A 26467-nucleotide genomic window follows, 5' to 3' on the forward strand; every position below is an offset into this window, starting at 1 on the left:
AGCCTCTTTATTCACCAAGTGCCACTGCAAACAGGTCGTCAACTGGATCGAAATGATCCATTGCTTAGGTTGCTATTTAACAGGAACCCAAATCTGCCGTCAGCCCGTGAGGCTCTACTTGTCCGAATGCATGAAGCAGGACCGAAAGCTTTGATGAAAAACAAATGGGATCAGTGGCAACTTAGTAACAAAATTGGGCAACTTCGTATAAATAATGATCATGTTTCAGAGAGGTCTGCGTACCATACGATATAAATGAAGATATGAACAAGAAAACAAAGTTTTCCGCATTTTTGTGACACTTCTGCTTTTATGACGACTGCTGGCAATCATTGAATTTATTTTCTGGCGTAAGTAGGTCTTTGTGCTTTTTTTCTGAATACTACGGACGAATGAGGCAGTCGTACAAAAATAACTTTGATGTAGGCGTTGTCGTCATTAAAGGAAGATAGTAATGTAAACTATCCCATGTCTTGAACTTGATTTTCCTCATGTGTGACTAGAATTTGCTAGTTCATGGAATATGTGAAACTACACTTTCCAAGCTAAGTTTTCGAGTTTGGATACTAGAGTGAATTCCGTTTCTAGGTTTATTCAGACCGGTGGATCTCCATTTCCATTCCTGTTTTGTCGTTTTCAGTGTAGTTCTTATTGGCTGAACTGCCAGAGATTGCCTCATTTAGCCCTTCAGGTCCATTCATTTGGAATCATTTTTGTAGAGCAGTTCGTTCGAGAGTACACACCATATCATCAGTTCATCCTTCCAAATATGTTTCGCTGTGAACAGCGAATGATATGCTTACGACTGTTTTTCCTAAATATGCTCTTTCTTGGCATTCTTTTTTCTGGATTCCGTAAATTCACCCATGCTTAATTAAGACGAATCCGTCTGTTCTCTCATTTCTTGACAGGATACCTCAACATGGGTTTGGAAGGGACCTTCAGTGTACGTTTGATCTTTGGAATCCCTTTGTGTATGCATTTTCTGATGACCTATTTCGACGCTCGGTCTTTTTACCCGTACTCCTAAGCTGCGTTGTCACTGGCTATGAATTAATTTTCCTGCCTGCCCCGTATCTCTGCACTCGTCTAAAGTTGTTTTGCATACTCATTTGTTGTGTTGAATTATACGCACGCAATAATGTTACCTACGCCGGGTTGCATACCCTGTCCTGGTTACTTCATTTTATCTCATTTCAGTTGGAAGCTTTTGTGGATGACCTTTTCGCAGTTCACCACAAGATTCGAGATTGAAGTAAGCCGTGCTGCTGTCCTCGTCTTTCTTTTGTTTCCGCTTTTGTGACTTAAAAGTTGGCAGTAGACTGACCATTAGTCTGCGTCATTGGTTGATTGTGCTGATGAAAGTGGGTAATGTGCATTGGCCATAAGGTGTGCTGCGGCATGCACGTGATTAAAAGATCTGTGTATGGGAGATGCGTAATCTGCTTGCTTGAGAGCTATGGGATTAAGTGCTTTATCGATATTTATTCAGTTTACTGTTTGTATGCATCCATCCTCCAATTTGCTCCTGGAGAGTGTTTCTTGCCTAGAACCCGGTTTCCTTGTCTTATGCATTGTCATGATGCATTAAAAGGATGCCTTGAATATCCGAGTAGAGGAGAGTATAATATATTCAGAGTCTAGTTTAAACATAAAGGTAGGGAGAGGAAACTCACACGCGCCCACTGATTTCCCACCTGCCTTTCGGTATGTTTTGAACTTGTTACTTGGGTAAGTTCAGTAGAGCCTAAAGAAAAAGCTGTTTTGAGTCTAGATTATCCCTTCAAAGCGGTTTATGGTGCCGATTGTTGCATTTGATAACTTAGGGTTAAATAAGGAGCGTTGCTGTTCCTCTACCGTACAGCACGACAGTGTCGGAATGCCCAAACCCCAGTGAGCAGTACCGTAAGTTGGTGTTTCTCTAGAAGGTATTCAGACCACCGGTTGTCCACGAAAATCAAGGGCAGAACTATGTTCATGCCAGTGACAATACAAATGAGAAAATTCATGGTGATTACGTTAATTTTTATGCACTAGACCATAGCCTTAAACGAACGTTAAGTCATTCATTGTGTTACTATGGCAGATGAGCGTTTGAGCACCTAGTCAACAAGTCGTGTTAAGCGACTTCACTTATGTTGAACATTTATCTGTAACGGAAGAGGACTCGCTGAGACTGAGTCACATTGTAGGAGTTTATTTGAGCAAAAGCTACGCTACTCGTTTTAGTTACCCGAGAGGTTGAGCAAGTCGGTTTGCTTTTCTATGGAATCGGGTTGTAAATTGCGAACTCTGGAAAAGGCTGCTATAAAACCACAAGATCCATTGGTTTTTCATGTTGCTTGGCAAACAGTTGGAAACTTGGAGACAACTCGAATGATGTAGTTTGATGTAATCACCATCCAAATGATGATGGGAAAACGCAGAAAATTCCATAAACTATCGCGTAAGTTATTGGACTGTCTCTGTCAAACTACCACCAACCTACTACTACTACCAACAACCATCAACCACCAACCCACCGCTACGTGCTACTATGCTCCACAATAACGCACTGATGATGTCACCTCGATTGGTGATGAAATGTTTGCAATCAAATTGCCCAGCTCAGCGAACAAGCCAACGACCACCATCTACGCTACCTGAGCTACCAACATTTTCCTCTATAGAATACTTTTGCTGTGCTATTGAATGTTCGGTTGTCCCAATAGGTGTAGAAATGTTATTCTGATCCCACACTGTACCAGGACTGTCGTTCACGCGATCATTCTTCCGAATATCAAAGGCCGGAATAGAGTCCAGTCCTTTATCGATCATTTCTTTGGTAATTTGAGTGCTCCCGAGTTCACAGAAATCTGAGCAGCACGCTATCCCACTTTCATTCCATGTGGCAAGGTTTGGTTTCCCAGCATTGGGTTGTCGGATAACAGACTTTTTGGAAACAGTTATAGTTCAACCGAAACGGGATACTGCAGACTCATCTCGTTAGATGCTGCATGCCCGCTTCATAATGGAAAATATAGAGTACGGTTTTTAGCAAAAGAAAACAATATTCGAACTTTCAGGTCACTCAACGCTCGTTTGAATAGGAAGCGTTCCCAATTTAACAGATGATCATCCAGGCGGTAGTGAATAGTCACAAGTAAGTTTCGAAAAGTGTCGTCGCTTATTTCAGTCGGAATTCAAACCGAGTAACTTCGGCTCCCGATGCAGTCTGGTTCAGTCCGTGTCACTGTCGAAATTCGCAGGTTCAGGCTGTGGGCTTCACCCGAGGCTGCAAAGATGACATGATTGACAAACTTGTCTTGACAGTTCATCTTCCTGAAAAAAACGGTCCACGATGCTTCTCTGCCTATTGTGTCAAAATCCTTAGTGAGATCGACGGATTGGAAATCGACTGACATTCCTCTAGCATTCCTCTCATTTGAAACATTTAATCAAAGTCCCCTGCGAAGTCCACACTGCTCTTCTGGACTGTCTTTCTCCTTAATTTTTATGTTTATCCGATTCGCCAGAATACGAGCCAGAATTCTGGCTTTTCTCTGCTTCCTCTTTGCAACCCCATGGAGCGCCCCAGCTTCCTGTGTCGTACAAACTAAGTGAAGAAGTGATCGCTCCTCGACCAGCAAGTTTGAACAGTTTGGCGCATGCGCAGTTATTTCCAGCGACCTCGTTTTCCACTTGCAAAAATACGGTTTGTAGTTCTTCCAACGTTGGAAAATCGTTCCTAGAGTTCTTCGTTGTACGTTGCGACATTTGATTCAGTTGATCCCATCCGGTTTGCGATAGGCGCTTGAGCAGTGTGGGGAAGTGAGTTCTCCACACGTTTGCTATGTTTTCCAATCCCGGTATGGAACTTCTTCCGGAGGAAGATCTTAAAACTTGGAGATGCGGACCATATTGGTCCGCTTTCATCCGGACACAAAATGCACTGCCATCCCTCTTTCTTGTGTGCAAACTGCTATTACTAATTTGGACGAGGGCACCAGAAAACCTGATCATGGTACCATAACCACTAGAAATAGTGGATACGCTCACCCGCAATGGGCTTCGACCGTGCAGCCTTTCAATTGCCAACTATACTAACACGGCAGACCCCAAGTTTTACCCTGCTTCTCTTCAGGTTTGGAACACTCATTCCCAACAGATGCGGATGATGCCTAATGTAGTTATTACCCACTAGGTGGGACACACTCAAGAGAGGTATCTCTGTTCAATCTATTGAACTGGTTTCTCGAAAGGACTGGTAACTACACACCATACATAGTACGAGTTTATACCAACTCTTTCCTTGACTGCTGGCAGATTATATCGCCGTGAAATTTGATCACTAACCCATTGTCCAGTCGAATGAACCACTGTGTTTATTTCATCCCACCATTTGTTCGCGTCAGCATCAAAATAACAGGTGCCGACCTAGACGTATCTCTGTAAAACGTGGCAGTATGAGAGTTGGGATGCGCGTAGTACGATAGTAATGGGTCAGTCCTTCACAAGTGGCAGTTTTCCTCAACATACTTGGCTAGCCTGAATTTCACCGATAGGAATCACCATAATTACCGTTCTTCATAGTCCCTTAGGTGGCTTTCCTCTGAACATGGGTCAACGTGTGTGCCAACTTCCAGTACGCGTAGTCACCTGCTTATCTGGAGGATTTACTTGACCTTTCACCACAATGCTGACTATTACGCTTTACTTTATTACTTGCGTCGGAAAATATTCTAACCGCTGTATGATTTTCACTACAGAATGTAAAACCCAGAAGGCCGTGGTATGGCTCAGTTAACCGGTTGCTGATTTTTAGTGCCGCTCATTATGTAGCTTCCTCACATTACGATTGGTAGTTTACGGACTCATTTCTAAAGGTGTGTTCTCGCTTTGTGTGTTTTACTGTTCACACTAGACGTCGTATTACCGAGTCATGATGTTCGGGTATTTAACACCACCCTCCCCTTTAATAGATACCTTTTTAAGCTTCGTTTGATGGTGAATGACGAGCTGCGTGCTGCGCTTAATCTGCGCTCATTTTTTCCCCACATATGTGCCTTAGTATGGGCGTTAAAATTCATTTGAAAATCAATGATCCTCACTAATCAAATGTGCTGTAAAGGGTTGATATAGACTTCCAGCATTACAGCCTAATAGCTTCTTGCTCATATCTTCAAAGAATCCTTCCCAGGATGTGAATTTTTTTTGCTCAAAATTCTGTGTTGCTTTTCTAAACTCCCTTTCCCATTCACAGTTTCTACCCGTCTACAATCCCAACTCCGAGGAGCGTATGGATCCCCGACTATATGCCAATAACGTGCGATCCAAGATGGCAGAGTAAGCACCAACTTTCAGTTTGCTTCCTCACTTGACGTTTTTTTTTAATTCGTATCCGCAGTTGGTCGCGCAGTGTCCGTTTACTCACGTTTTTCCGAAAACAAATAAAACTTGGATCAGATTGAAGTGCGCCATTCCTCTTCGACCGTTACCTCTGCGACACGACGTACATTTTCAACAGAACTGGCATATTCGCAAAAGCTCAAACGGTCATATTACATGGGTTAGTGTGGGCTTAGGAACCGTGGATTAACCACTGCGTCAGGTAAATACTTCAGGCCACGCGAGTTGTGCGTGAGTCAGAATGGACAGAGGAAAATTATATAAGCGGAATTTGGGCGTCATTTGTAAGGGGGTGGGGCAACGGTGAGGCTGATATTGCTATATTTGCTTGGGGCTACAGTTCACACATTCTTAGAGAATAAATTGAGGATATGCTGTTCAATAATCAGCTGTTCTCGACTGAATTCGGGGTAGTTTAAAAGCATGCTAGCAACAGTCACGGTTCATAGGGTGTTATCTCATTGTCAGAAACAAACAGCATCAATGTTGACGCCTATGCTTCACTGCCGTATAAGCACAAAATTCAGCAAACATCCTTGAGAGCTTACAGTGAAAAAAAGAGTGGACATTGAAAAGACCCGATGCTGGCCTCCCCTGAAGCGAATATACCGCAGGGCGCTTAGTCAGACATTCTGGTACGACGAACGACGTCATATCTTGCAACGGCTTCAGCCAAGCACAGGTTAGGTCACTGAAACCACAGTCTGGAAGGCGGATTGTACCATCAGCAATCAGACCCCTAGTAGTCTCTTCCTCATCTATGTTCTCAGCCACGTTCCGAAGTTTGCGCCATTCTAAAGGTGGTGTGAAAAACAACACTTGTCTTGAAAGACGATAATAAATGTGGTGGATGTTCCCCGCAATTGGGGTACCTTTCGCGCCGCTGTACACTTGTCTTCTATTTAACTCGTTACAACATCCATTAGTAGCAACCCCAGTAAGACGTCAGTGCTAAAATCTGAAGGCGGTTGGGATAATCTACCCTCATAGGCCAAGTTTCGCAACCGTACGACAACGAATCTCGTGTGGCCCACGCGACCCTTGGAACTCATGTGGCCAGTTGGCGAGCGTGGGTCTGGCCTGTCAGCTTCGTGCACATGCTTCCTCAGACACGAGTTAAACTTTTGGACTTGGGCTTGGTTTGTGCAGACTGAGAAAATAGTGTCCACGTGACGCCTGAAAATAAAAATGCCCCGGATGGATCTTGAAAGAATTCGTTTTGTACAATTTACTTGTCGGCTAATACAGTTTTCAGTTCTCATCATTGCAAAACTGCCTACTTATATATACTGTATACTCTCAGGAGAAAATTGGCCGTTGTTAATAAAAAGTTGCGCAATAGGAGTCCAAAGTCTAAATTGCTTTGTTTTGTGGCGGTGGTGACCACATGAAAATGGGCATGAGTAAAAAGTGACTGTACAGCTAATTAACCCATTAACTTGAAGTCTTCTAGTAGTTCAGCAAAATCAGATGTCCTTAGAATTAATTGCAGTCAGCTGGGATCTAATTGTTCCTGATTGTGTTTCCATCCTGTGCAGTCTGAAACAGCTGGTTAAAAAGTCACGATAATTCAGCAATGAGATATCACGAGCTCATTTTCTTTCCTGGAATACTTAATCTACATTCCCAACTGATTAGACTAATTGGAGCACTAGATAGTTAAGTGGTTGAGGCGCAAATCAGTAACCGGAAAGTCCATGGTTCGAACCAACCCCGGCTTCTCCACTCCTTGGGCACCTGGCATAATCTCAGTCCTCATACCTCCGGGTGGCACGGCAGCTTAACACCGAAAGGGTTTCACAGCTGAACGATTGTTGTTTTTATTCATTGGCGTAATATCAATCTCATATGCACCTAGCTTCGTCTTACCCTATCCCATAAGCTTCCTTATTCGTTCCCAATCACCATTCATACTTTTGCCAATATGCCAACTTTGATAGAAATGTACGTGGTCTCGCAGTATTAACGGTCGGAGTGTGATCGGAACGTTTTACTTGACGAACGTGGCTGTTACCCTGAACATGCTGATTATGGCTGGAATGTCGCGATTTCAAGAATGGCTTTCATTTTTTATCATCTCCGTCAGCATGGATCACGTGCTTTTTTACGAGTCGATTGAGCTACAATCTGATTCGGGTTGAATCCTTGTACAATCAGACAAGGTACTACAAAATCAAAACGATCCCGGTTTACTCCTCCCTCCAGTGAATTGAAAACGACATCTCAAGCAGTGTAGCGCTTGTTGTGACAAAAAGAACAACAATAAAAGGATTTATAGCAGGTACACAATCAAAAGAAGGCAAATAGTGACTGCTAGGAAGTAAGGTGATCGCCCTCGTGCTCAACTTCATATTGAATGAAACATGTGCGAGACTGTTATTTTTCATATATCTCTCAAGCGTATTCCGTCTTACTTGGGCTAGGCGTAAAAAACGTACGAAGTTATTGCAAAGGATGTTCGTGTCACTCATCACCGATTCTAAATATACACTCTCACCTAGGCTTTGACATTAGTTTCTCCCCTTTCCCTTTTTGTGCACTGTCGTTCCACAAGGTGCGACCATGCCAGGAAGGCCAAAGGGGAGCAGTCAGACCAAGAGCAGTGAGACCCCGTACTACGAGTAATTGTTCTACGAGACAGTCTGGGGGTAAAGTCGTACTGTCGTCTACGACAGGAGTGTGAAGGCAGTAAAGTGTTTCCCCAAGGCGACCAGCATATCCATATTTGTGGAAGCTACGGTGCTGCCTTCCCTCGAGGAGAGACGGGTTAGAAACGGTCGGCCCTACAAGTTGCACACTCTGATCGCCCAACGGTTGACCGTGACCGCCGGCGCATTATCCAATACTGTCGACATAATTTTTTTTTAACGGTAAACAAAATAACACCCTTCCAAATCCTCGAGATCCTTTCTATATAGGAGCTTTTAACGTCCGTACTCTATGTTAAATTGGCAAACAGGCAATGCTTGCTGAAACCTTATACTCTTAAAATTGATTTATACTGTCTCCAAAACACGCATACAAGACCCAGACGTGGTTATAAATATGAGAATGCCAAGGGTGAACTCAGCTCTTTCACATTTCTCCCTCCGTGATTCCGGTGACCCAGAAGCGATAACTCGTGGAATATATGACATGAGAGTCGCATTCAGCCCCAGAGCTGAGTACTGGCCTCCTGCAACAGAGCCTGTAGAGATAGTGCATACAGGCGAATGGGATGTAAACATTGGTCACCCTTCGGAAGAAAGTACAAAATCTCCGTGCTTAAACTTGAGAAGGCACCAGGACCGGACGGTCTGTATGTAGCCTTTTTCAAAAAGGCGAAGAATCCCTGGCGATCCATCTGATAAAGCTTATTAGTGCTATATGGAACGAAGAGAAGTTGCCTGGGGGGCGTGTCGAAAGTTATTCCTGTCTTCGAAAAATGTACGCGGACGCCGTATGAAAACCACCTTGACATCAGCCTGTTAGCTGTGGTATCTAGGTGCTCTCTGGTTTTATCCTTCGAAGGTTGACTGAACACAGATCCGTGAAAACCAAGCTGGGTTCCGTCCTGCAAGAGGATGCATCGATCATATCTTCACTCTCCGCCAAATTCTGAAACAGCGGCACTGCTTCCATCAACCAACACTGATTGTGTTTCTTGATCCGAAAGTTGTCTTTGACCCTGATGACCGTCAGGCATTATGGCAGTTTCTGCGAAGCAAAGGTGCCCCCCATAAATTCTTAACCCTTCTTGAGGCGCTGTACGGTGTCCCCCATAAATTCTTGACCCTTCTTGAAGCGCTGTACGCCATCTTCAGTGGTCCTGTGAAGGTCTGTGGGAAGCCCTCGCCTGAGTTCACCACATTAGGTGTTGTCAGACAGGGCTGTCTGCTTTCACCTTTCCTCTTCAACTTCGTCATCGATACGATCATGGAAGACTCACTACCAGCCTCTAATGCCTGTGGGGTCGAAGTGCTCCCAGGGCGTCCGCTCACAGATCGAGACGACACAGCACTTCTTAAATCTGACCCCGTGGCAATGCAAACAATACTAAATAATTTAAATAATTCTGCCTCACCGTTTGGCATGCGCTTCACACCAGCAAAATGTAAAGTGCTACTGCAAGACTGAGTGGCCCCCGAAACATAGCCTTATGCTTGCCGATGAACCGATTGAGGTATTAGACCTGGGCAGCTGTATCAGCCCCGGTGGTCTGGTGAAAGACGATATTTCCATCCGGATTGAGAAGGCCAGAGCAGCTTTTGTGAACCTGCGTCACCTGTGGCGTGGGCGTGACATCAGCTTCGGGTCGAGTTTACAGTGCTGCGGTGCGCTTCATATTACTATGTGGATCAGAAACGTGGCCGCTGCGCGCCGAGGGCGTCAAAAGACTTTCACTGTTTGATCACCGGTATCTACGGAGCATTGCTCGAATTTGGTGGGAACACCGGGTCAGCAGTGCTGAAGTACGTCGAATGGTATTCGGGGTAAACAACTCACTCGATAAATGAACTGATCACACTGCATGGGTTGCGCTGGCTTGGCCACGTGCTGCATAAGTCAGTCGACCGAGTTCCTCGAAGAGCTCTTCTCGCACAACCACGTGAAGGGTGGAAGTGAGCCAGAGGCGGTCAAACAATGACTTGGCAGCGAAGAATAAAAGTCATTACCAGCAAACTCAGTTGCGCAGGTCATTGCCATCTTCCTTAGTGGGGACCCCGAGACGGGCAATATTAATGGTTAGAGACATTGTCAGGCGTGGTCCAGTCGAGTCCTCAATGGCGCTCATGCACCCAAGCCATTGCCTTCAATGCATAACTCCCTTCCCAATCCCCCCGCTTGACAATCCACTGACTACTGTATTTACGCACCAATTTATCAGCTCCCGCCTCAAATGCGCAGCTATCTACCCCACCTCCCAAAATCATCAGTGAACGAAACTGTGGCAGCTACTACCACTGTATGACAAGTACGTTGTTCTAACAGCTGATGATGATGAAGCCGGTCACTCAAGTGTCCCGAGGAATACATGTCCGTTATTCGCTAGTCCGTCATCCGATCCTAATTCCAAATCACGAACAAGTGGTTAGGATATCACCTCCAATGTCTGACTGTATTTCTTGCTCTCCAATTTTCCTGTGACCCAATTTTTAGGAGCTGGCATCAGAGTTCCCTTTATGCATGGCTTATAGCGGATAAACTGTCTTGCTAATGGAGACACCTTAAGAATGCGTTCGCCCTTCATCCTGATGGAGACAACTCAATACGGCAAAGACAGTAAATAGGGCTCCTCTGATAATTACCGCAAGTTCTGTCCAAAAGCTATCATAGTGTGGTAGTCGGAATTTGGTTTCTCAGAGGACCATATTGGTTGGAACTTTGTTCCTCTGAGGTCAGCCATCTAAGATAGACTAAGGACAGGATTTAGGTTCAGCGGGTTTCCTCTCTACAAGGCGGCCTGGAGGGAAACCGTTGTTTTCTTCTATTTCAGCACGGAGATGCTATGACTAGAGAATTTTGCCAGTAACGGCAACACAGACTATCAGTCGACTGACCGTACCACTTTAGGGAAACGTTATTCTTTTGTTTGTTCTCTACATCTGTGGTTTGCTCTTTCTCAGTAAGCGTTCGCTACTATATGCTCAAGATGACTCCGTGGTTAAGCTGCGAACTTACTGACTGGAAAATCCGTGTTTCGAACCTGACCTCTGCATCTCGACTACTTTTGCCTAGGCAACCTGCAGGTTTTCTCAACTCCCATGCTTCCTTCGGGTAGCATGGCACCTAGACACCGACAGGGTGCCACAATCAGACCGTATTCTTTCCCAGCCCGTACTGCTGTACATATTTATATGGTTCATAGTCGTCAAACTGGGCTGAAGTCGTTTGGAGGCGGATAGCCTACGCCTGTTGTAGCATTCAGTTCCTTTTACCATGCCACCACATACCCGTTTCTTTAATATTGTGCTCTCATGCTTTGCAGGGCTTTGAACATCCCAACTTGTGATCTGTTGTACGATGACTTTTGTCGATTTCAAATAGCCAACGAATGTGGTCTGCCTGATCCAGAGGGTATGGTTTACCTGCATGCACTCCTTCGCACTGCATTGTAAGTGTCGTGCTCCAGGTGAATTGGTCTATTGTTACTGACCTTTGCGGTTCCTTTGGGAGAAGCTCTAAGTCCGATAAACTAGAGTCACCCTTTTTCAGAACTTTGGTAAACAGTCGGTGCATGTATTGCTGGGTTACGTTTCGTTTTCGACATAAAAGTTTTGTTATGATAAGTGAAAAGTTACCAGGTTGACCGAGTCCTAAGGCAGTCAGATAATCAGCCGCTAAGATTCCTTACGACTGACCCATTTACTCAGTGCTGGTTGTCAGGTAGATCTTGTCACTTGTAGGTTAATGTTGGTGACTAATATTCCGGAGCAAACATAGGCTTGCGTTGATATGGTCTCATCATGATTACGTTTCTCCTATCTAGTGACTAGTCACGTGAATTACTGCCAACAAACCGGGCGATTGAACCGCGATCTGTTAGTACTGCTAAACGCACTCACCCTTTGAGCGCCAGTTTTCGATAGCTGCAAGACTTCTGATTATGATGACATTTTAACCCTCGAACGTTATCTCAATAATTAGTCCTGTGCCTCATTGTTTTTCCATAAATCCTATCACAACTTTCAATATAGAATACCTTGTAAGATGAAATAGACCCTAATCGAATGTGGGTAACCTGTGAGGGCCAATTTTGGTCATGTATATCGATTGTCAATTTCCACTCATTCCAGAGCTATTATTTTCTTGAAGTTGGGCAGTATTGCTTCTCATGAATGAGTGTTTCACACTTACTTGTTGTGACCAGGCTAAGTTGTGTAGTATGATGTCGCTATTATCACGGTACCGATACGAAGCTCTAGTGCTGCCCACTGCCTACTAGTCTATTCGAATACCATGCTTTGGCCTCCTCATATGTGTCATGTGTTCAATAAACGCCGATCTTCACACCGTTGATCAAAATGTCGTCCAATCAAACCCACAGGAACACTGACTGGCGTTTCGATTTCTTAAACTGCGAACCTGAGAAACCTAGCAACACGGCGCGTAGTATTCGCACAATGAAATTGAAATTTCGAAGACTGTGATGTGTCCCTGATGGACCAAAGCAATCGGGCAATTGAGTTCAGAGTACTAATCCAGACTTTCGAGCCCCATTTAGGCATCCCGGGGTCTCAGCGATGCTTGGAAATTATTCCACCAGACTTTTTCTCCAGAGGTATGATTGCTTCAGTGGACAACGAAATTCGGTGAGCTGCAAAAATATGAATGTAGATTAGGACAGTTTTTAGTTTGAGCACATACGCGACAAAATGCAACATTCTGGAGCAAAAAGTTTCACTTCACTGGTAAAGGTTTTACAGCTAAGAGCATTGTGCGGTAATGGGCCCCACCAACGGTGCCATCGACTTGGAAAAATTGAACAATGTTGCAGCGTACGACAACGATGAAGGCTGCGTAGGATCAATCGGTAAATGGATGTTTCACAACCAAGGCGAACAAGTCAACAAAGCCCTGCTGTGTGTTGGTTACCTGTAGCATCAATTCATGTGTAGTCAGCTGAGGTGACAACCCGAGAACTTACTTGAATTTGCATGTGTGGGCAAAAAAAAGCCCACTGCATCATTTTCGCTGCTCAGTTGCACGGAGCCAGTTAACAGCCTCGATTGCAAATCGGAGAACCTGTGGAAGCTGTTTTACGGGAAAGAAATCAGGGACGAGCCCTTCTAAAGGTTTGCAAGTGAGGTTAAGCCCCATGTTTATCGAGTGTCGACGATTTCTAAATGTTCTTGATTAGGTTGGAATGCATCCCAAACTCATGTTTTTGAAGATTGCTACCCGACCTTCGAACCGTAGGTTTTTTCATTGTTTCTGTGTATATGGTGCTTTTCTTGGAGGATACAGTCGTTGTTCGAGGAACAAAATCGTGAATTCTTTGTACACGTGTGATATGACCTGGCAGGCACTGCTAGCTTTGGATTTCCTTGGGAAGTCATCTCTACTAAGGTTCATTGCGTTCTAAATACGCTTAGGGGACGGATATGCAATCGTGAATGCCCGCTTGCTGATCCCGCGATTAAAAATCGTGTCTTCAAACCACTTACTGTCTCTGAAGGCCCATCATCTGCACTGAATTATTTTCCTTTCATGCTTTTTACTTAGTAATAAGAATTCATCCGGACGAACTGACAGTTGTGCGGTATTCAAGCGCTAGTGTCTTCACAGTTGCGCGACTGTCGGTGGTAGTGCTGATGATAATGAAACAAACATCGCTGAATCGCTTTCAGCGACGCGGGGCCTACCCTGCTCTCTTCAGTGTCATAGGTGGAATGTACCAGTTATATGGAAAACGGTAAAGCTTCACTACGATACTTGTCTGATATAGTGAAATGAAGATTCTCCTGAACACTACAGTTTTTTCAACCGCGGTAGATGACCAAGTGCGCTGAAGCGGCCTCCTGAAACAATAAGCAAGCCCGGAACGAATTTCTTCACCTCGCATCGTTGCAGTGACTCTTGGAAAGTGTAAAATACTATATTAATGTGTGTCATCCCTGACTGTCAACAATATCAATGAAACAATCAAACTTGTGGCGAATGTGATCAGCGAATTAGCGGTTGATTGGAGTAATGTTCTCCTGTTTGGTGATCTTTAACTGCCGAAAAGCCATGCTGAATTACTCCGAGCTGCATAAAATGAATGACGTAAACTTGGGTTTTTAATTCGGCTCGTTGATCATCCAAATCACCAACTCCTTTTAATCTCGTTTACACTGTAATAATCAAAGTAGGTTACATTCCCCTGTTCTACGTGATAACGTATCCACGGGTCACCCTACAAAATTGCAAGAAGTTGAGCGAAAACAAGTATTTGCTGGTATATTGTGGGCTGTCACACAAGCTGGACAACACTGCACCGCATGTCAGTCAGCTCAAACTCTAAATCTGGTAGAAAACGTCAGGAAAGCCATTTCTGACGGTTAATGAACTTGAGATGGGATAACCATTCTTGGTCCATATCACATGAAGAAAAGGTTTTTAATCGTGTGTACATTGTCCTAACCGTCTCTGGTTTCCCCATGCTCTTGCCTCCAGTTTAATCTGCCGTTCCTTCCGCATTCCCCCCAAAGCTCTTTTGAACGGTTTGAAGACCCACGGCAATGCGAAAATGCGGGTTACCGAGACTGGGTCCACGTACGCCTGGAGAAATTACTCTCCATTGCGCGACACAAGAGTTATTTATCACAACTGGCCTTCATCAATGCAATCTTTCCAAACGTGCAGCCCAATGAACGTGAGACGTTTTTGCTCAACAAGGCAGTCCAACATTACACCACCGAGGTAAATGAGGGTGTACTTTTCAGTCAATGTTTATTTTGCCAGTATTAGATTTCAGATCTAAGTTGGGTTGTGATGTGGCATACGTTTTGGTCGGAATAATCTACACTGTTGAATCCAGGTCACCGATTCGTTTCCGGGTGGCTATTTACTGGAAATCAATGCTTTCAGCTTCTTTTGTTGGCGTTGCCGTAGCACAACAGACATCACGATTCATTGCGCCGTAAACCCGGGAGTGAGGTGTTAGATATCTAACTCTGCCTAGAAACCATTTGGGGTGAATGACCGAACTGGGCTCTTGTATTCAAGATTTGCAGACTGAAGATGCGTCGACTGACAGTGTAAGCAGAGCCTCCTCAGTAGATGTCTGCTTACCAATTCAAGGAATATTACAGAAGTTGAAGACTATCTCATGGAACACCTTCGGATCAATATAATTGTTTTTTCTACTGCGCAGAAGTTTAGGCACTGCTAAACAGTTGGAAATTTGTCCTAGAAACACCCAGTTGAAGAGCGCGGGCGGTGGCAGTCCGTGGACAAAGAACTGCAAGAAGAATCTGTAATTCCGACTGGCCAAATCGAATGAAGGAAATGGATCTGAGAATCGTGACTTTGAGGTTTGGTCCTACCATCTTACGCATCAGGTCACCAACTCCAGCACTCACCATAGTAGTCTGATCTAGAGAATGCAGGCTTTGTCGTTATTGTTGTGAATTGAAATCACATCAAAATATTGCGAATGAAACCATCAACATTCTGAAGGACGCACGTTTTCAACCGTAAGGGGCGGATAGATTCTGCCATTATCTGTTAAGCAAAATAAACCCGGAACAAAAGTGGTTCCCCAGAGGTGACGAAGCCATCTCTTTCCCGACTGAAGCGGTTTGGGTAATCGGGCAGGCACCGGAAGCCTCCGAACTATGCTTCCGCAGTAGGAAACGCCCTGTTGGCGTTGAATTAGGCAAACGGCTGGCACAGCAAGGCGATGGAACGAAGAGGAATTGTGACATGTGTTTATACACCGAATTATCATTATCAACAGGACGACAAACGCCGGGCCAGAAGCGCTTAATTCATGCTCACCATTTGGAGATCACTCTTGTGATCTGTGACCTTAGAATAGTCCAGTTGGTAGGATGGTCCTCTGTTTTGGGCTGCCTGCTTGCGAACACTTTTGAAGATCTGACAGATCTTAGCTCTATCCCACCAGTTGCAGATTACTGTCACAGCAAAATGATTGCATACAAGCCACCACAGCGTCTGCGAATTCATATGCAGTGGACGTGTAAATTCCACTCACTGTTTAATATATGTTGTTTTCTTCACCTGGGAAAAAGTTTTAACTTTGACGGTGATGCTTTGCTGCCTCGCCGGTGTATTTTGAATATGCCTTAAGTGAAACGAATAGTAATAGATTGTGGAGGTGCATGGAATCCCTGCGGAACGACTTCCATGGCTGTATCCTCATCGAGAAATCAGTCCAAACCACCGGCTGCTGATGACAAAGCTCAGTCGTTTTCCGTCCTTTCTTGAACTTTTCTGATACTATTGTTCGGTGCTGACTTTATTCGCGCTTGTGCGGTTTATGTCGAACGCACATAGCCCAGAATAAAACATGCCTTCTCCGTTCCCGACGAGATGACCTTAGTTCGAATAGTTACCGTCTTTGAAGCGAGATCCCTCGAACCATCCGCTGTGCCGGACTTTCTATCTGTGGATCATCCAAACTGACCTTTTTCAAGCATTGAAGCCACATCAGTCACCAGTTAAAGGAGGGTACATGCGGACCGAGAGAGGCTGGAAGTGTACAGTAGTAGTCCTAGTTGATCTGTACAATTAGTCCTCAGTGAAATAATCAAACACCAAAATGATCTCATGGTCTCCAACAAAGAAGGGCGTTTGGGCGCTTGGGCTGCAGACTTCGAACAACGATTCAGCTGGTTATTCGCGACTTTCCACATAGGCATCCGGTATACTACAGGAACGTGAGAGCAGAATGTCGAAACTTATCCCGGATTGCCCAGTGAATGAACGAAACTTGCGTTTCGACCATCCGGATTCAAGTTACTGCTCAAACACTTTCAAATTGGGATACTCATGTTTTCGTCAATGAAATCGTTCAGCTGTAACACCTTTTCGGTGCCTAGCTTCCATGCTATCGAAGGAAGCACGAGGGTTGGGTTACTGCCAGGTTGCCCAAGCATAGACAGGGGAAGTCGAGAAGTAGGAGTCGGGTTCGAACAATGGACCCACCGGTCGGCAAATTCGCGCTCTAACAACTTGGGCCATCTCGCCCACCCCTGATTCTAAAGTAGATAAATGTGTTTCCGCTATGGGATTCGTCTCCTTTGTCGGCCCTTAGCTTTCTACTCCACTCACTATGGTATGTCACGAGGCACTGTAGCCTAAGATGGTCTCTGATGATGACAATATTTATGGAGTGGTTACAGAATTTCCCACAAGGCTCAGCTGGAATCTTCGTGATTGGAGGAGAACGGCCCAGCCACAGTGATTGGCTTAAGTTCTGGCAAATCAAGGAGCCTTCGTTTAGTCTGTAGCCGGCTCTTGACACATCCGTCCGACGTAACGATCATCTACTGCTAGCGTCTCGTCTCTGGACAGTTTTTTTTTACCGAAACTGCAGTTCCTCATCCGGACAGTCTTCCAAGTTCCGTTGCAGAACGGTGGTGACTTCCTATACAGCTGCCTCGCTGACATGTTTGCACCTATTCGGGCGAATGCCCCTGTCCCCGACAAGGGTTTAATCAAGTGTTGTATTATTTTCAAAGAATATTCAGGTGAATGCGCTAACAACAGAAGCGTTGGTCTTATTCCTATTATAACAGGCGTTTTAGGCTAACTGTTCCATCCTCATCTTAGTGGCTAGTGAAACGCTGATTCATGAGCGTCCAGTTGGATTTCCACCGGATACAGCTTCATGGACTTGATGTTCACGCTCTGGCAGTGTTTTATAAGGCATCATATATGCACGCGACCCACAGTGTCACTTGACCTCAGTGACATGCCTGATTCCGTTGAGGGACAAATTCGTTTAGTCACGCTCATCCAAAGTAAGACTGCCGAGGAATCCATGAACATCATCCGCTCTGTGGACTTACTAAAATAGGTCGTCTTCCTTGAGAAAACGATGTTTCACAAGTATGTCCCTTCTTTCTTTTGTCGTTCAACTTCGTCGTCGACGAGGATTTCGTGCCAAAAGCGAAAGGTTACCCAACAATAAATCTACCTATGGTTACCAAGCGTTTCCGAAAAATACTGCAGGGTATTTGGAATGTATTCGGCGAACTTGTTCACCTAGAGTTTAAAGACGATGGCGGAAGCGCCATTAAATAGAATAAACATTTTTGGTATTCGTGTCTATCTACATGGGCGATCTCCCTGCATGCTCCTTAGTTATTCGAGACAGACTATCAGTAGTTGAATCACTCCTGATGAAGTCTAGAAGGTCCGGATTACGTTCGCCCCGTCTACTTACACCACTATTGCTCTCAAAAGACCTACCATAGAGTCTTGACTGTTATGTGTACCGGTCCCCGGAAACCAACTGTGAAACTACCATCAAGCATCAGAATGGATTGGCCATTTTGAATAAAAAGGAACGCCTCGACAGGTGGACCGAATGCATCAAACAACAGTTATGGTGACCATCAGCTGCCACTCATCTGGAATCCACAGTTGCCTTAGAACCTTGGACGGTGATTGCGGAACTCTCAAACGCCACAGAGTTCTGGTCCGGATGACCTCTAACCCACATTGTTCAAAGATGGGGTAAAATCCTCAGTCGGCGCTTGTGTGATCTATTGGTCTGTATTTGGGAAAAGGAGACTTTCTCAAACAACTCTCGAAAGTTAGTGATAGTGCTGTTTCTCAAAATGGGCTAATAGTGAGTGTGGTAACCACAAGGCTGTCAACATTACCCCAGTTGTAACGAGGTTCTTGATGTCATTACTGCTTCGTCGCCTTACGGTAGCCCGTGAAGCACTGAATTGAGAACAGCATGGAGGATCCCGGCCTGGTAGGGGTTGCATTGACCAAGTCTTCACACTCCATCAGGTGGCAGAACAGCGTCATACGTACAAACCACTCGTAAGGCGCATTCTGCTTGGTTGGCCTTAGCATGCTTGCCCATCAAGCAGTGTCCCGTAAGTTTATGAACACCGTGAATTCTCTGTGTTCTCAAACTTTCGAGCATGTGAAAGTATACGAAGAGCTCTCTGTACACAAAGCGGTGTCCGTCATGATTGAACACTCCCCATTCTGATTTAATTGCGCGGTCAGTGAGATAGTGAGACGAACGCTGAAAGGTCTTCAAAACCCCAGTGCTCATATAGCCTCTAACGATCTGGAATATGCAGATCACAGAGTTTTCGTCTCTGAATAGAAGAAAGAGCTGTTGTTTTTGGATGAACTCATCAAGGTCATCCTCACACTTTGCACCCACAAAGTGTGAGGTAATGCTCATGGACATGCAGTCACTGAACACGCCACTTATAATCCAGGGAGAGGCACTTGAAGTTGTGGGGTATTTCACATACTTTGGAAGCTGTATTAGTTCTGATTGTACTGTGACCGGTGAGGTCAGTGCACGAATCTGAAAGTTTCGGTTCACGTTTGCTAATTCGAGACACCTATGGCGTCAGAGTGGTCTAACCCTGAATTCCAAGGGACGTGTGTATCAAACTCCAGTGCGGGCTGTTTTGTTGTATGGCTGTGAGACTTGGCCTGTTCGAGCAGCGAACCTGAGACGTCTTCAGGTGTTCGACAATCGTTGTCTCAGAACCTTAGCTCATATGATTTGGTGTCGGAGAATCCATAACGACGGGTACTTCCATTGAAGAATGTGTCCAGAACCAGAAGGTGTCATTTATTGCGTATGTCGATCCATCGTTTGCCTAAGAGAGTACTGATTTTCGTGCTCCATTCATAGTGGCGGAAGCAAAGAGGTGGGAAACCCTTGAACTGGCAAAGGGGTATGAAAGAGAATATGCAATATTTTGGTGCTGTCGGTGCTACTGGACTTCCAGGGTGGGGACCGCGTGATCTTCACTGCGCCTGGTTGGAGACACTACGAGACGGCTGCCAACCGATGTCGGTGGTGTTCTTGTTGTCAGTCTCTATCCAGATCGCCTGAGTGAATGTCTGGAGGTCTAGGCATCTCGGGATGATTGCAGTAAGCTGGCACCGAGTCCCTTCCCCGTCCACCTTCATTCCATTCTTTATAATAAGGCTGTCAAATAAATCATGTTTGTACGGCATTGAAGCATCGGTGTTGAACACTGATGTTATGCTGTTGATGAGGATGGTGATGTATCAGGTTGTAGTACGGGCTGTGTGGTTTAGTTGCGTTACCTTGGGGGCGAGATGGCCCAAGTGGTTGGAGCGCGAATTTACAGACGGGAAGGTCCGTGGTTCGAACCCGAATTCCGCCACTCTACTTCCCCTGTCTAGGCTTGGGTAACCTGGCAGTATCCCAGCCCTCGTGCTTCCTTCGGATGGCATGGCAGTTAGGCACCGAAAGGGTGCTACAGCTGAACGATTTATTTATTTTTTACCTTATCTCTGTGGGAAGTGAATTATGTATGTGATTTCTCGGCATATTTTGTGGTGTTACTGCGCGTTGCCGCATTCTTAGGGGAAAGGTTGGGCAAGCTGAGGTCGAGTGTAGCGTGTACTTCAGGGTCGTTCGTGCTATCAGCATAACTGGTTCCCTGGTTCAGGTTCGATGAGACTTATCGAAAACAGTCGCATAGTTTGCGCAACTTTCCACGTTCATCTTAGAGAATCTGAATGGTATCTGACCTATAAGACCTGGATAGGAAGGATACTTGGTGGGTTGTTTGTGGGCCTTTGGAGGTGCACTGGTCTCAAAATACCGCTGCTTAAGTTTCCTCTGTCCCCTTTCCCATCCGCTGTTTTCTGTAGATCTTTTTTTTCTGAAACACCATATGGTTTTCCGTGATTGTCGCGACCACCAATAGGTGTAGTTTTGGCGGATAGTTCCAACAGAACGACTGATGACTTCCAGACTCATATATGCATGCTCTGGGTAACATTGTGTATGTCCAGAATAGTGGTATATTTGTATAGATGTCGATAATCCTAATCTGTGTTTGCTCTATTCTAGTCCTCGACTGGGGTGGATTTTCGAATGTTCATCACACGAGCTTGCCTGTTCCTCTTCGCCTCAGACTTGCGTACGGCTATACGATATGCTGTCAAAGTAAGCTGTTTTTCAGTTTTACCTATTTCGCACTTCATGCTGTCTGGGTTCTTATCCTACAATTTCGCGTAAACTATGTCGAACTGGGAATCCCGACAACCTTGCCACCTTGAAATCGTATGAAACATTTCACTAGACTGCTCTTTGTTCGTGGCTTACTTTGCGGCTTCCTTCTGATTTCAGTACTCATCAGTGAAGAGTGAACTTAATTACTTGGCATGTGTTTCGCATGGATATTGCATCATGGCATCGCTTGCATGGGTGGAAGGTCCATTGTCATCCCGTCAGTGAGAGTATTCTGCACCGCGTTACTGCGACCTAATTTTTTAAACCATATACCGAGGCGCTAACTCAACTGACTCCCAGTTGATCGCGTTATTCAGGGGTTACTTCAAGGTTATGCTTTCCTAGAAAATGTACTTGGCTTATGCTATACGGTTGACAGTCTTTTTTGGTATATAGGTTTCTCACATTGATCGCTAAGTAAATAAACTTTCCGGTATATTCAATTACCCACCGATCTCTGTCGTCACTTCGAAGAACGAGATTCTTCACTATTCGACCGAATTTGAGGCTTTCCGGGACATGAAAGATTTACCAAGTGAAATTCTCAAGTTACTAATGGCCTGTGAAGGACAGGTAGAGTGTAATTGCCATTTTCCTCTCTCTAGGCTTTCCCCCCCAAGGAACCCTATTTCCCCAACTCACCAACTGAACCTCTTGCGGTGAGCAGCGGGTCGTATGACCGGATCCGAACCTGGGCCATCAGGCACTCTGATGCAAAGCAGTTGATACTGTACGTTTTCAACGCACAACAACAGAGTACTGACATCTTCGAACTGATCAACCTTTCAGTTGAATACTTTGATCAGGATCCCATGACCAGCGAGATCAATGAGTCTGCACCTGTTCATCCTGGTAAGTACTGCTTAGCTTATTAGTAACAGATAAGTGAGATAAACCCGGTTGGTACTTTTTTCATTATTCCTTAATTGCATTCCAGTTAATTCTTCTTGAATAAAGATCTCGCTGCCTAGCGAAACAACCGCCGGTCTCACGAACGTAACTTCTGGGTTAACGAGAAAAATTCAGAGATTGGAGAATTTAGATTATTTTGGTCTTATTGATCGTCAACACGGATCACCTTTTCTTAGAAAACAGGAAATTGGGGAACTTGTGTGTAGTGAACCAAGTCTACTTGTACTGCTTACCTTCCGTTCGCGTTTTGGATACTGTCTGACAACTGATGCTTTGGTACAGGTGAACAGTTCGGAGTATTGTGGGCTGAATCGCGGTTGATACTCTATGTGCGAGGTCTGCGTTCTCGGACGAATATGTCTTGTGATCATCAAAGGTGAATAATGATTTGATACACTACTCATGAGGTTGATGAGACCTCTTTGACAACCCGCGACCGCTTTCTTACTTTTTGGGGCTCATCAGGTAGGAGCACTCCCAAAGTTGTGATCAGACGTTGCTCAGTTTATATTAAGCTGTTAACGCTGATCGACCCAAAAGTCGGCTCTGTCGAAAACCAAAACTTTTTGCATACTGTTTCCTGATGGTGGATTTGTGGAATATATGCATCCTAATTTGCATACACGTGACGCACACCGTTAATTATCGATTGGATATTGTCGTGGGAAGTTCCTCTTGGCCTCACGGTTCTTTGTAATGTGAATGTTTGCTGTGAAAGCTTAGTGCAAGTTGTTTTAGCTGTGACGGAAATCGGTGCGCAATTCTCAAAGGCCAGAACCACTTATGTTAATTTCCGTTACTTCTGACGTTTAAAGAGGCGTATCACTGGGTCTCAAGGGTTGCTACAGCAAGCGCTGTGTTGTTGGATGGTTGCGAGGCATGGCGTCTACGAACAAAGGTGAGACTTCTGCGGGTGTTTCAGAAGCGTTGGCGGTGTCGGATGGCGTCAACGCATCCCGAACGAGGTAATTAGAAAACGGGTATTAGGTTGTGCAGCAGGTACTTCAGTCGCAGAAAACATCCAGCACCGTCAGTTGCGGTGACTGGGCCATTTGTTGTACTTATCGAAACATCGTCTACGAAGACCGCTGTTCTCCGTACCTCCTCCAGAATGGCGCACACCATGAGGTAGATAAAGTCTGATTCGGCAAAAAAGCAGTGAAAGATATTGCGATATCAGAAGCGCACGTGCTCTTTTTTCTTCCCGGATTGCCTGATTGGAGGTGTGCCCACTTCAGAATGTTTGCAATAGATCGGCACCAGGTCTGCTTCATCTACTGTTTTCTCTTGTCTTCAATTTAAGTCTGTGCGGGAGTATTCCAAGCTGAGTGAATTTATAAGGACAATATGGAATATAAATAGACGTAAACGTTTTCTGAACAAAAGGCATATATTTGACTTGAGGTATGTTCACTTGTCACAAAACTAGGGCTTTGATGGATTCCCACAAGAATAAACCATTTCGACGTCCTGGTCGCTAATATTGTTGCCCCCCAGATTGACTCAATTCTGTTCATAGATGCGTGGAATAAGAGTCGATGCTCTCAATCTAAGACGATTTTTTAAAGTTTGAAACGAGATTTGCTCAGATGTCAACGTCCCACTTTGTTTTGGTAACAAAGCTAACCTTTTGGTTACCGACCCTTTCGACTATTAGTGGCTTCGGAGATGTTGCCGCATTTGGACAACAATCCGACATCAGGTCAGTAACACGTGTAAGATCCTCCCCACTGATCTCGGAAACTTGTCTTCGCCTTACCATTGTGCGCTGCATCCGACCAAGGTCGATTGCCAGTCTGGTGGCTAATTTATGTCCGCATTGGACTATTCAGTTCAGGGATCCCTAGTCAAAGGAGTACCCTTGCCTGTCGGATGAGAAGCCACTTAGTCTTCACATGTGAATGTTGCATTTTGGGGTAGCGAGAAACCACCTTAAAAATGGTCATGACAGATGAAATAATACGGAGAAACATTTTGAAGTGCTTGGAATACAGAAGACAAGTTAGCCCATTTCTCATAATCGGAAAAAATTGTATAGGTATACCCTAATCCTGGACTGGACGGCATGAAGAAGAACTAACGGGTGTATGGCTTTAAACTCGGAGTTGCAGAGACGTGTGTTCGTCATCATGAGTTCAGAATAGCAGGAGGGGAGAAGGACAGCATTGAAACAGCTTTCAATTGAAATCGCTGGAAGATGAGGGATTTTTCAATCCCATGCGTGGTAACATAATTTGTGTTGAAATGAGCATTTCTGATGGGAGAGAATCAAAACACGGACCAGGTATTATCCATATCGGAGTTTCCTCTGTTTTGGCTTCGGCAATCTGCAGTATCCCATTGAAATGAGCATTTCTGATGGGAGAGAATCAAAACACGGACCAGGTATTATCCATATCGGAGTTTCCTCTGTTTTGGCTTCGGCAATCTGGCAGTATCCCAGCCCTCGTGCAACCTTCGGGTGGCATGGCAGTTAGGCACCGAAAGGGTGCTATGGCTGAACGATTTTTTTCATATCGGAGTCAAAAATTAAACCCATTCACAAGTCTGGAATTTTAGGATGTAGTTGGAACTAATAACGAAAAGACTATAGGGTAAGATCAGGCGGGAGTCCGACGAACTTTGCTCTGCTGTTGTTGTCCCGGGACACCACACCGCCAGAGCGAAATGGAAGGTTGTCGTCGATGTTTGTTGATGTTGTCGATGCAGTTGTTTGAGAAAAGATGCAGGTCGTGCATGGGTAGTTTTGTCAGGGCACTCTCCGGTACCTAATTAGAAGTGTTCCAGGACGGAGGACTAAAGCTGTGAAGCATATGTCAACTGGTCACGTGTTGAACATTGGTGACCAGACTTGAGGTCGATTCAAAAATTGGTCACATTGGTTCCTGGAGCTCCGGACATTAATTGTGCACAATTGGGGTGATATTGGCTCGGGTAAAGCCAGAATCTACATTGAAGTAAATAAAGTACTTGTAAATGTTCTCTACAAGAGGGTACATCACTGATACACAGTGATAGACGTTATTATTGGGATAAAGCCCGGATGGAGGCGCTTCTGTGTGTGAACGAAAAGGAGATCAGTGACCGTTGTATTATGTCAGGCANATTGAAGTAAATAAAGTACTTGTAAATGTTCTCTACAAGAGGGTACATCACTGATACACAGTGATAGACGTTATTATTGGGATAAAGCCCGGATGGAGGCGCTTCTGTGTGTGAACGAAAAGGAGATCAGTGACCGTTGTATTGATGTCAGGCACGAGATAACGAGCGCCGACTGAAGGGGAAAGAGTGAAACAACAGAAGTTAGGGGAGATATGGCAAATTTAGAAGCACAGGGAAGCCGAAGACTTCAGGCTTATCTGTTTGGAGAGCATATGGCGTCTGTGCGTAAATCGGAGAAGAGAGAGAAGACGGGGGAACAGCGTTTTTTATTCCGGGACAGTGGGAATGGTGATTACACGTAGAAAGGTCGCCGTCGGTAGTTTTGTTGGTTTCACTATACTGGTGTTCTTAGGCGGGTACGCTCATACTAAAGAGGAGTTTTAGTGCACAGATAAGCACTGCCACTCATGTAAACTGTCATTTTTCATGTCTCCCTCAAAACCATGGAGCTGTCGTTCGAACACCATTTCTCCCTAACTTCCCTCCATTTTTACAGACCGTTTATATGCAGCTTTGAACGCCGTTCCCCTACCATTTCCAAGGAGTTACCTCCAGTTTGAAACACTACTTTCCAAAACGTTGGGCAAACGCGGTCGTCCACTGCTGCATATCGATGGGACTATCACAAGTGATCTGCAAGCCAGTAAGTGTAGTTTCAACACGTCTGAGCTTGCCTCATATCGGCGATCTACTTCTGCTGGGACATGCAATAGTGACGCTCTTAGTGAACCTTGTGTTACAAATAGTTCGGATAAAAGTCGCAAATCGCTACCGTACGCTGTGTTCTCATCTACCCCACCGCTCGTTGATTCGAACCACAATCAGACTTGCGCTGCTGCCTACAGACGAACGCTACCGAGCTCACCATTCGGTAACAAACTTGGCAACACCTAATCATTTTGAGCCGTTTATCAAGACTCGCAATTATACAGCGTTCAACTTTTTGTCACTTTTTCCAGTTCAATTGTTCTGTTCAGATTATGTTTGAACCTCTACTCCTATCTGGTTGTCTACGTTATGAAATTCATATTTTTCTTGTTGATTGGACCCTGTCACCCGACAGCAAAGGCTTCCATGTTCTTTCCTGTGCGCGCTTGCTTTGCATTGCGATTACCCTTGCACATTCGCCCTCCCAATTCGCGGCATTCAGCCGCATCCATGTTTTTCGTCTGCCTTCCATTTGTTCGATCCGTACGTTCACCAGTTCGTGTAATATTTTTGTTGATTCTCCTAATAGAGCCTCTTATCCCTTGTTCTTTTCATTGCATCTCTGAGTTTCGTGCCCAGTGTATGTTTGTTGGAACTGTGTTTGCC

General features: G+C 44.9%; 1 protein-coding gene across 1 annotated transcript; it reads left to right on the top strand.

Annotated features, from left to right (window-relative positions):
* Positions 1-1141: 1141 nt before the first annotated feature.
* Positions 1142-26467, top strand: T265_06416 (hypothetical protein; the record flags this gene model as incomplete). Its single annotated transcript, XM_009171674.1, has 7 exons — positions 1142-1255; positions 5243-5325; positions 11357-11482; positions 14562-14772; positions 20915-21010; positions 21682-21928; positions 25650-26467. The coding sequence occupies 7 exons, from the start codon at positions 1142-1144 to the stop codon at positions 26045-26047; spliced, it is 1275 nt and encodes a 424-aa protein (XP_009169938.1).

This window comes from Opisthorchis viverrini (assembly GCF_000715545.1).
Source record: "Opisthorchis viverrini unplaced genomic scaffold opera_v5_132, whole genome shotgun sequence".
Lineage (NCBI taxonomy): Eukaryota > Metazoa > Platyhelminthes > Trematoda > Opisthorchiida > Opisthorchiidae > Opisthorchis > Opisthorchis viverrini.